This window comes from Chiloscyllium plagiosum, unplaced genomic scaffold (assembly GCF_037043375.1).
Source record: "Chiloscyllium plagiosum isolate Xiang-an unplaced genomic scaffold, Cpla_swu_hap1 HiC_scaffold_13, whole genome shotgun sequence".
NCBI classification, from domain to species: Eukaryota; Metazoa; Chordata; class Chondrichthyes; order Orectolobiformes; family Hemiscylliidae; genus Chiloscyllium; species Chiloscyllium plagiosum.
In genome coordinates, this window is record NW_028270151.1 from 4,222,242 (window position 1) to 4,234,492 (window position 12,251).

Sequence of the window (12,251 nt, forward strand, 5' to 3'; positions counted from 1 at the left end):
TTTTTGGAACTGGTCCTCCTGGGAGCAGATGCAGTGGAGACGAAGGAATTGGGAGAATGGGATGGCGTTTTTACAGGGGGCAGGGTGAGAGGAGGTGTAGTCCAGGTAGCTGTGGGAGTCGGTCGGTTTGTAGTAGATGTCCGTGTTGATTCGGTCGCCTGAGATAGAAACAGAAAGGTCTAGGAAGGGAAGGGAGGAATCTGAGACTGTCACTTCTGCCCCCAGTGACGTTACTAACCTACAAAACCACAACGCCGCATGTGTCTCCGCCCCCCGCTGAGTTCCGTCACCACGCCCAACCCCGCCCCACACCGATCTCCATCCCCGCCCCGAGGCCTAACCCCGCCCCCACACCCAGCTCCAGCCCCAGACCAGGTCCTAGCTCCCAGCCCTGCCGTGTTTTCACCATCCCTCTAGACCTACCCCTCTCTGAGGATGAAAGATCAGTCCTCAGCAGAGGCCTCACCTTCATTCCCCTACGCTCTCGGATTAATGAGTTCAACACACGGCGTGACATCGAACAATTCTTCCGCCGCCTTCGCCTCCGTGCCTACTTCTTCAACCAAGATTCTCGCCCACCCTCTGACGACCCCTTCTCCTGCCTCCAACACACCCCATCCACCTGGACACCCCGTGCTGGCCTCCTACCTGCCCTCGACCTCTTCATAGCCAATTGCCGCCACAATATTAACCGTCACCTGAACTCCCCCACCCCTCTCACCCACTCAAACCTCTCACCCTCGGAACGCGCAATCCTCCACTCACTCCGTTGCAACCCCAACCTCACTATCAAACCAGCAGACAAGGGAGGCGCAGTAGTAGTTTGGCGCACCGACCTTTACACCGCTGAGGCCAAACGCCAGCTCGCAGATACCTCTTCCTACTGCCCCCTTGACCATGACCCCACCCCCCACCACCAAACCATCATCTCCCAGACCGTCCATAACCTCATCACCTCAGGGGACCTCCCATCCACCGCCTCCAACCTCATAGTCCCACAACCCCGCACCGCCCGCTTCTACCTCCTGCCCAAATCCACAAACCTGACTGCCCCGGCCGACCCATTGTCTCCGCCTGCTCCTGCCCAACCGAACTCATCTCCGCATACCTCGACACGGTCCTGTCCCCCTTAGTCCAAGAACTCCCCACCTACGTTCGGGACACCACCCATGCCCTCCACCTCCTCCATGATTTTCGCTTCCCCGGTCCCCAACGCCTTATCTTCACCATGGACATCCAGTCCCTGTACACCTCCATCCCCCATCACGAAGGACTCAAAGCCCTCCACTTCTTCCTTTCCCGCCGTACCGACCAGTACCCTTCCACAGACACCCTCCTTCGACTGACTGAACTGGTCCTCACCCTGAACAACTTCTCTTTCCAATCCTCCCGCTTCCTCCAAATGAAAGGAGTAGCCATGGGCACCCACATGGGCCCCAGCTATGCCTGCCTCTTCGTAGGATATGTGGAACAATACATCTTCCGCAACTACACTGGCCCCACCCCCCACCTTTTCCTCCGCTACATCGATGATTGTATCGGCGCCGCCTCGTGCTCCCACGAGGAGGTTGAACAGTTCATCCACTTTACCAACACCTTCCACCCCGACCTCAAATTCACCTGGACAGTCTCTGATTCCCCCCTCCCCTTCCTCGACCTTTGTATTTCTATCACAGGCGACCGAATCAACACGGACATCTACTACAAACCGACCGACTCCCACAGCTACCTGGACTACACCTCCTCCCATCCTGCCCCCTGTAAAAACGCCATCCCATTCTCCCAATTCCTTCGTCTCCGCTGCATCTGTTCCCAGGAGGACCAGTTCCAAAAACGTACAACCCAGATGGCCTCCTTTCTCAATGACCGCAATTTCCCCCCCAGACGTGGTCGACGATGCCCTCCACCGCATCTCTTCCACTTCCCACTCCTCCACCCTTGAGCTCCGCCCCTCCAACCGCCACCAGGACAGAACCCCACTGGTCCTCACCTACCACCCCACCAATCTCCATGTACAGCGCATCATCCGCCGTCATTTCTGCCACATCTAAACGGACCCCACCACCAAGGATATATTTCCCTCCCCTCCCCTATCAGCATTCCGTAAAGACCACTCCATCCGTGACACCCTCATCAGATCCACACCCCCCACCAACCCAACCTCCACTCCCGGCACCTTCCCCTGCAACCGCAGGAGGTGCAAGACTTGCGCCCACACCTCCCCCCTCACCTCCTTCCAAGGCCCCAAAGGAAACTTCCATATCCGCCACAAATTCACCTGCACCTCCACACACATCATCTATTGCATCCTCTGCACCCGATGTGGCCTCCTCTATATTGGGGAGACAGGCAGCCTACTTGCGGAGCGTTTCAGAGAACACCTCTGGGACACCCGGACCAACCAACCCAACCACCCTGTGGCTCAACACTTCAACTCCCCCTCCCACTCCACCAAGGATATGCAGGTCTTTGGACTCCTCCATCGCCAGACCACAACAACACGACGGTTGGAGGAAGAGCGCCTCATCTTCCGCCTAGGAACTCTCCAACCACAAGGGATAAACTCGGATTTCACCAGTTTCCTCATTTCCCCTCCCCACACCTTGTCTCAGTCAAATCCATCGAATTCAGCACCGCCTTCCTAACCTGCAATCTTCTTCCTGACCTCTCCGCCCCCACCCCAGTCTGACCTATCACCCTCACCTTGACCTCTTTCCACCTATCGCATTTCCGACGCCCCTCCCCCAAGTCCCTCCTCCCTACCTTTTATCTTAGCCTGCTGGACACACTTTCCTCATTCCTGAAGCAGGGCTTATGCCCGAAACGTCGATTCTCCTGTTCCCTGGATGCTGCCTGACCTGCTGTGCTTTTCCAGCAACACATTTTCAGCCCAGCATCCATAAGACCATAAGACCATAAGACATAGGAGCAGGAGTAAGGCCATTCTACCCATTGAGTTCACTCCACTAATCAATCATGGCTGATGGGCATTTCAACTCCACTTACCCACACTCTCCCCATAGCCCTTAATTCCTTGCGAGATCAAGAATTTATCAGTCCCTGCCTTGAAGACATTTAACATCTCGGTCTCCACTGTGCTCTGTGGCAATGAATTCCACAGGCCCACCACACTCTGGCTGAAGAAATATATCCTCATTTCCGTTTTAAGTTGACCCCCTCTAATTCTAAGGCTATGCCCACGGGTCCTAGTTTCCCTGCCCAACGGAAATAAATTCCCAGTGTCCATCCTTTCTAAGCCATGCACTATCTTGTAAGTTTCTATTAGATCTCCCCTGAACCTTCTAAACTCCAATGAATACAATCCCAGGATCCTCAGCCATCCATCGTATGTTAGGCCTACCATTCCAGGGATCATCTGTGTGAATCTCCTCTGGACTTACTCCAGTGTCAGTATGTCCTTCCTGAGGTGTAGGGCCCAAAATTGGACACAGTATTCTAAACGGGGCCTAACTAGAGCTTTATAAAGTCTCAGTAGCACATCGCTGCTTTTATATTCCAACCCTCTTGAGACAAATGACAACATTACATTTGCTTTCTTAACCACAGACTCAACCTGCAAGCCACCCTGCCCACCTCCCTGTCTTTTCGATCAGAGCTCCTGATGAAGAGCTGATGCTTCAAATGTCAACTCTCTTGCTCCTCAGATGCTGCCTGACCAGCTGTGCCTTACCAGCACCACATTTTTTGCCATTTTTTATACTCTGTGCCCCGACTAATGAAGGTAAGCATGCCATACACTTTCTTGACCACCCTATCCACTTGTGTTGACACTTTCAGGGAACTGTGGACCTGTTCACCTAGATCCCTCTGTATGTTAATGCTTCTAGGGTCCTGCCATTTACTATATAATTCCCCCTGCTTCAGATGCAAAATACATCATCTTGCTTTTGTCTGGATTAATTTCCATCTGTCATTTCCCCACACATGTCTCCAGCCTATCTATATCCTGCTGTATCCTCTGACAATCCTCCTGAATGTAATAAGATGTTCCTGCAGGTAGATTCAGGTATTAATGACTTCTTTGTACCAACTTTCCTCTTAGCCTTCTCTCAATTCTTTTTGAGAAACAGAACAATATTTATTCTTCTGATCAGTTTTGGATTGAATTGTTCATCATCCTGTTTCCAAGTCTATAGCATGCAGTTAGCAGCCAGTGGCCATATGCTCTTTGCTGTGGACCTGGTCCCTGTATGACACATTGATGTAATGTCCTACTGCACCTTCCAGGAAGTGTTTTGATGGATCCTCCTTGAAATGTATCGATGCACCAAATTTCGCCGTGGCCATCTTTTCTGCATAATCTGCAACAAACTTGATAAGTTCACAAGCTCCTTCACATTGCAAGTTGTTGCCATCCAAAAAGAGATCTCTGCAATGGGGAAAATTATAATTTAGCTTGTGCATCCAATTTACTGTCTTATTAAATTAACTTCCCTCATGGTATATGTCAATAACTATATAATATTCTAGAGCTTAGTTAAAATTGCTAACAACCCAATAAAATGCATTTTTTTTCGGAATAATCTTGAATTGTATGCTTCAAGCTTGGATGAAGTTAGTTTTTGCAGATTTGTTTGTGCCAAGACATGAATCAGTTCCAGATTCCATTGAATTTGGGCACAAAAGAGTTAATAGAGTGTCATAGGCACTTACTAATTTGATGAGGTCTGTGTTGACACTAGAACTATTCACATTATATTTTAAGTCTGGGCGAAGGACTGAGCACATTGTTGTTAAGTTTGCAGATAACACAAAGGTAGGTGGAGGGACAGATAGTGTTGAGGAGGCAGGGAGGCTGCAGAAGGACTTGGACAGGCTAAGAGAGCAGCAGATGGAATACAATGTGGGAAAGTGTGAGGTTGTGTACTTTGGTCGCAGGATTAAAGGCATGGACTATTTTCTAAATGGGGACAGGCTTCAGAAATCTGAAGCACAAAGGGACTTGGAAATTCTAGTTCTTATGGTTAACATGTAGGTTCAGTTGGCAGTTAGGAAGGCAAATGCAAAGTTGGCATTCAGTTCAAGATGGCGAGAGATGTACTGCTGAGGCTGTACAATGCTCTAATCACACCACATTTGGAATATTTTTCGAGATTTTAGGCCCCGTATTCCAGATTCCAACAGTCCAGATATTCTAGATCCAGATTTTCCAGCACTCATGTCTAATAACAGTGTCAGTGTTCTTGGGCAAAATATTTATACATTCAGAGAATTTACAGATAATTTGGGATTAGGTTCACTGGAATGACTGACACAGGAAATCTGATCTACTGTTCAAAATGATGAAAGGCATTGATAGGAAGCATTGTGCCTTCTAATTAATGTGGTCTGGTAGAACAAACTGAAGAAATGAGATTTGGCTGCTTTCAGATGCAAGGGCTTATGGACTCCAGAAGTAAAAGTGAACAAATCCTTGCATGTTCCTCAAAGCCCTGTTTTCATGGTATCTGGACAAATAAATATCTTGAAAAATAGTTAATAGCTCGAGAGGTGCTTGAAGTTTCCTTTGAGGTATCTGTGTAATTTCCATCTGATGAAGGGGCAGCACTCCGAAAGCTTGTGATCGCAAATAAACCTGTTGGACTAAAACCTGGGACTGTGTGATTTCTGATCTTGTCCAGTCCAACACCTGTCCCTCCACATCAGAATAATTTTTGATAGAATATTCCTGAATTTAATATAAGCATTTCTGTTCTTTTTCTTAAGCGTCTCCTGAGTTCTGGGATCATAGATAAACAGGATGAAATCAGACCATGGACATTCTAAAAGTAGTGCTGACCCTCTTCCAGCCTGTCTATACAACATAAGATAAATCCAAGTACAATGGAGGAAAGTTACATTGAGTCTGGAAACAGGCGCAGGGTTCACAGTTAGCTTGGACACGTCAGATCTAACTTGTTCCAGTTTTTTCCAAACATTTTTGTTTTGTTTCTGATAGTGTTATTTCATGCCAAAATTTAAATCTTTGTAAATGCTTTAATATGATATGGATGCTTTTATATAACATAGCCAGTGACAATTGTTCTGCCAGTAAAGCCCACATTTCCTTTTCAAAGCTTACTGTTGACAACTGCCTCCAGATGTTCTACGGTAGAATTTTCTGAAGATGATACACTCCCAAGGGAGGCCCATAAATCAGTGGTGTGCAGAAGGAACGCAGAAGTGGAATGTAATTTGATGTGTTGGTCTGCTTGTATGTTCAAAAACAGACACATAAATCACTCAACTGTATTGAAATAATGAGCTGTTCCTTCAGCGTATAGTGTTATTTTCTATTATCTATTATGTATAACTCACATGGGACAGTCTATAACAAGAGTCTCCTAGTTTTAGAATAAGGGCTAGTAGATTTAAAACAGATATAGGGAGGAATTGCTCCTCTCACAAGACCATGAATCTGTGGAATTCACTCCCCAACAATGCGATGGATGCTGGGATATTGAGCACATTTAAGGAGAGGTTAGACAGATTGTTAATGAGTAATGGGTTGGAGGGTTATGGAGAGTTATGGAGGGTTATGGAGAGTTATGGAGGATTATGGGGAGTTATGGAGGATTATGGAGGGTTATGGAGGGTTATGGAGGATTATGGATTGTTATGGTGGGTTCTGGAGAGTTATGGAGGGTTATGGAGGGTTATGGAGGGTTATGGAGAGTTATGGAGAGTTATGGAGGGTTATGGAGGGTTATGGAGGATTATGGAGGGTTATGGAGGGTTATGGAGGGTTAAGGATTGTTTTGGAGGGTTATGGAGGGTTATGGAGGGTTATGGAGGGTTATGGGGAGTTATGGAGGGTTATGGAAGTTTATGGAGGGTTATGGAGGATTATGGAGAATTATGGAGGGTTATGGAGGGTTATGGAGAGTTATGGAGGGTTATGGAGGGTTATGGAGAGTTATGGAGGGTTATGGAAGTTTATGGAGGGTTATTGAGGGTTATGGAGGGTTATGGAGAGTTATGGAGGGTTATGGAGAGTTATGGAGGGTTATGGAAGTTTATGGAGGGTTATAGAGGGTTATGGAGGGTTATGGAGAGTTATGGAGGGTTATGGAGGATTATGGAGGGTTATGGAGGGTTATGGAGGGTTAAGGATTGTTTTGGAGGGTTATGGAGGGTTATGGAGGGTTATGGAGGGTTATGGAGGGTTATGGAGAGTTATGGAGGGTTATGGGGAGTTATGGAGGGTTATGGAAGTTTATGGAGGGTTATGGAGGATTATGGAGAATTATGGAGGGTTATGGAGGGTTATGGAGAGTTATGGAGGGTTATGGAGGGTTATGGAGAGTTATGGAGGGTTATGGAAGTTTATGGAGGGTTATTGAGGGTTATGGAGGGTTATGGAGAGTTATGGAGGGTTATGGAGAGTTATGGAGGGTTATGGAAGTTTATGGAGGGTTATAGAGGGTTATGGAGGGTTATGGAGAGTTATGGAGGGTTATGGAGGGTTATGGAGGGTGAAAGAGGATTATGGAGGGTTATTGAGAGTTATGGAGGGTTATGGAGGGTTATAGAGGATTATGGAGGGTTATAGAACATAGAACATAGAACAATACAGCGCAGAACAGGCCCTTCAGCCCTCGATGTTGCGCCGACCTGTGAACTATTCTCAGCTCGTCCCCCTACACTTTCCCAAAATCATTCATGTGCTTATCTAATTAAATCTCCCTAATGTGGCTGAGTTGACTACATTAGCGGGTAGGGCATTCCACACCCTTACCACTCTCTGCGTAAAGAACCTCCCTCTGACAACTGTCTTAAATCTATCACCCCTCAATTTGTAGTTATGCCCCCTCGTACACGCTGGCGTCATCATCCTACGAAAACGACTTTCACTGTCTGCCCTATCTAATCCTCTGATCATCTTGTATGTCTCTATCAAATCCCCTCTTCGCCGCCTTCTTGCTAATGAGAACAGGTTCAAGTCTCTCAGCCTTTCCTCATAAAACCTTCCCTCCAGACCAGGCAACATCCTGGTAAATCTCCTCTGCCCCTTTTCCAATGCTTCCACATCCTTCCCGAAATAGGGGGAACCAGAACTGTACACAATATTCCAAGTGTGGCCGCACCAGTGTTTTGTATAGTTGCAGCATGATATTGCAGCTCCGGAACTCAATCCCTCTACGAATTAAACCTAACACACTGTATGCCTTCTTAACAGCACTATCAACCTGGGTGGCAACTTTCAGGGATCTATGTACATGGTCTCCAAGATCCCTCTGCACATCCACACTACCAAGAATCTTTCCATTGACCCAGTACTCTGCCTTCCTGTTATTCTTCCCAAAGTGAATCACCTCACATTTAGCTGCATTGAACTCCATTTGCCATCTCTCAGCCCAATTCTGCAGTTTATCCAAGTCCCCCTGCAACCTGTAACATTCTTCCACACTGTCCACTACTCCACCAATATAGAAAAAAGTCTATGGGAAAGTGACCAAACAGATGGATGAGGGTAAAACGGTTGATGTGGTGTATATGGATTTCAGTAAAGCATTTGATAAGGTTCTCCACTGTAGGCGGTTGCAAAAAATATGGAGGCATGGGATTGAGGGTGATTTAACGGTTTGGATCAGATATTGGCTAGCTGAAAGATGACAGATGGGAAATGTTAATCCTGTAGTTCAGTTACCAGTGGGGTACTGCAAGGGTCAATTTTGGGGTCACTGTTGTTTGTCATTTTTATAAATGACCTGGATGAGGGCATGGAAGGATGGGTTAGTAAATTTGCGGGTGACACTAAGGTCGGTGGAGCTGTAGATAGTGTCGAAGGATGTTGCTGGTTACAGAGGGACATAGTTAAGCTGCAGAGCTGGGCTAAGAGGTGGCAAATGGAGTTTAATGTGGGAAAGTGTGAAGTAATTCATTTGGAAGGAGCAACAGGAATAAAGATTATGAGTTAATGGTAAGATTCTTGGTAGTGTGGATGATCAGAGAGATCTCATTGCCGATGTACATAGAAAGTTGCCACCCAGGTTGATAGGTTGTTAAGAAGGCATACAGTTGTTAGCTTTTGTTGGTAGAGGGATTGAGTTTCGGAGTCATGAGGTCATGCTGCAGCTGTACAAAACTCTGGTGCAGCCGCACTTGGAGTATTGCGTACAGTCTGGTCACCGCATTATAGGAAGGATGTGGAAGCTTTGGAAAGTGTTCAGAGGAGATGTTAACATCTCTCGGAGGTTAGAGAGAAGAAGGTTGAGAGGTGACTTAATTGAGACATATAAGATAATCAGAGGGTTAGATAGGATGGACTGTGAGAGCCTTTCTCCTCAGATGGTGATGGCTAGCATGAGGGACATAGCTTCAAATTGAGGGGTGATAGATATAGGACATATGTCAGAGGGAGTTTCTGTACTCAGAGAATAATAGGGATGTGGAATGCACTGTCTGCAAAAATAGTAGACTCGCCAACTTTAAGGGCATTTAAGTGGTCATTGGAGAAATATATGGATGAAAACGGAGTAGTGGAGGATAGATATACTTCAGATTGCTTTCACAGGTCAGCGCAAAATCCATGGCCAAAGGGTCTGTACTGTGCTGGAATGTCCTGTGTTCTGCAACAATCTGATGAAGAAACAGTGCTCCGAAAGCTAGTGCTTCCAAATAAACCTGTTGGACTATAATCTGGTTTTGTGTGATTTTTAATGCAGTTCAAGAAGGCAGCTCACCACCAGGAAGTGGGGAGGCTACAGAAGGATCTAGACAATTTGGGAGAGTGGTCCAGGAAATGGCTGATGGAATTCAATGTGAGCAAACGCGAGGTCTTGCACTTTGGGAAAAAGAATAGAAGCATGGATTACTTTCTAAATGGTGAGAAAATTCGTAAAGCCAAGTACAGAGGGATCTGGGAGTGCTAGTTGAGGATTCTCTAAAGGTAAACATGCAGGTTGAGTCCGTGATTAAGAAAGCAAATGCAATGTTGTCATTTATCTCAAGAGGGTTGGAATATAAAAGCACCATTGTGCTACTGAGACTTTATAAAGCTCTGGTTAGGCCCCATTTGGAGTACTGTGTCCAGTTTTGGTCCCCACACCTCAGGAAGGACATAGTGGCACTGGAGCGTGTCCAGCAGAGATTCACACGGATGAACCGTGGAATGGTAGGTCTAACATACGAGGAACGGCTGAGGATCCTGGGATTGTATTCATTGGAGTTTAGAAGATTAAGGGGAGATCTAATAGAAACTTACAAGATAATAAATGGCTTGGAAAGGGTCGATGCTAGTAAATTGTTTCTGTTCGGCGAGGAGACTAGGACCCGTGGACACAGCCATTGACTTAGAGGGAGTAAATTCAGAACAGAAATGCGGAGACATTTCTTCAGCCAGAGAGTGGTGGGCCTATGGAATTTATTGCCACAGAGTGCAGTGGAGGCTGGGACGCTAAATGTCTTCAAGGCAGAGATTGATAAATTCTTGATGTCACAAGGAATTAAGGGCTATGGGGAGAATGCGGGTAAGTGGAGTTGAAATGCCCATCAGCCATGATTGAATGGCGGAGTGGACTCGATGGGGCGAATGGCCTTACTTCCGCTCCTATGTCTTATGGTCTTATGGTCTTATCTTCTCAAGGGCAACTAGGGACGGGCAATAAATGCTGGGCCCAGCCAGTGATACCCACATCCCTGAAGTGAATAAAGTAAATTCCATCAACGAATAAGCAAAAGCATCTTTCTTTGACTTATGGTTGTTGCTGGGGTTTGATAGTGAAATGTTAAATATTTTGTAAGTGTGTGGACTTATTTATCTTTTGGGATTAGGATGAAACTATGGCCTTTTGTGGAAGTGATTTATTCACTAACACCCTCCACACATGAGGTTCCATGACAGTCATAGAAATGTACAGCACCGAAAAAGACCCTTTGGGCCAACCTGTCCATGCTGACCAGATATCCCATATTGCTACAATCCCATTTGCCAGCACTTGACCCATATTCCTCTAAACCTTTTCTATTCATGTACCCATCCAGATGCCTTTTAAATTCTGTAATTGTACCAGCCTCCACCACTTCCTTTGGCAGCTCATTCCATCCACATACCACCCTCTGCGTGAAAAAGTTGCCCCTCAGGTCCCTTTTCTATCTTTCCCCTCTCACCCTAAACCTATGCCCTCTAGTTCTGGACTCCCCGACCCCAGGGAAAAGACTGTGTTTATTTATCCTATTCATGCCCCTCATGATTTTTTAAACCTCTATAAGGTCACCCCTCAGCCTCTGACACTCCAGGGAAAACAGTCCCAGTGTGTTCTGCCTCTCCCTATAGCTCAAATCCTCCAAACCTGGCAACATCTTTGTAAATCTTTTCTGAATCCTTTCAAATTTCACAATATCCTTCTGATGGCAGGGAGACCAGAATTGCACGCAATATTCCAAAAGTGGCCTAACCAATGTCCGAAACAGCCGCAACATGACCTCCCAACTCCTGTACTCAATGACTAGGAGACAGTAAGGTTTGTAGATAGTGGAAACCAGAGTCAATAAATGAGGAGCTGGAGAATCACAGCATCCGAGGGGCAGGAAAGTCGACGTTTCAGGCTAACCCCCTTTGTCAGGACTGTTCTGTTCCTTGGATGCTGTCTGACCTGCTGTGTTCTTCCAGCTCCACATCTATTGACTCCTCTACTCAATGCACTGACCAGTAAAGGCAAGCACACCAAACACCTTCTTCACTATCCTGTCTCTCTGGGGCTTCACTTTCAAGCAGCAATGAGAGAATGAATTACGTGTGGTCCTTCAATTTGCATTTCCCCTTCCATAACTCTCCACTCTCTGTTGAATTGTCAAAGCCTCAAATTGTGCCCAAGGCAATTGTTCTGTTACAGTGACTTGTAAAATACTTTTATTGTCAAAGCTAAGGGAGGATGTATGTCAGGCACGGAATGCCCAGAATGGTTTTAATTACCTGAGGGCAGTATTGGCGACAAGGTCTCCAAGTAATGACCCACTGGGAGGTCCCAGAACACAGTAACACATGCTCAGTGTCAAGAGGTGTCCATTCCCCTGGAGTCCACGGCAGAGGCCTCTGACACCTTCATCACGAAGTCTGGAAAATAGTAAACGCATTCTTAATTCATTAGACAGTAACTGGGAAACAGCACATATTTATCATCAAGATTTTAATTTTACTTGAATTCAGAAATCAAAAACATTGATGGTACGTGTGAGTATACTTTTCTAACCAAGCTTTACAATAACACACAGGCCATTCAGCCCATGGAGGCTGCTCTGCCATTCAA

At 46.4% G+C, this 12,251-nt stretch overlaps 1 protein-coding gene across 3 annotated transcripts in view; it reads right to left on the reverse strand.

Annotated features, from left to right (window-relative positions):
- The window catches only part of LOC122555673 (ribonuclease inhibitor), a 64,431-nt gene that overhangs the window by 27,766 nt on the left and 24,414 nt on the right, over nucleotides 1–12,251 (reverse strand). For all 3 annotated transcript variants that reach the window (XM_087993207.1, XM_087993206.1, XM_087993208.1), the window contains exons 5-6: nucleotides 11,918–12,058; nucleotides 4,242–4,390 (exon numbers count right to left, since the gene is read on the reverse strand). In XM_087993207.1, the coding sequence (XP_087849333.1) occupies nucleotides 4,242–4,390; nucleotides 11,918–12,058 (290 nt within the window). The remainder of the gene's footprint in view (nucleotides 1–4,241; nucleotides 4,391–11,917; nucleotides 12,059–12,251) is intronic.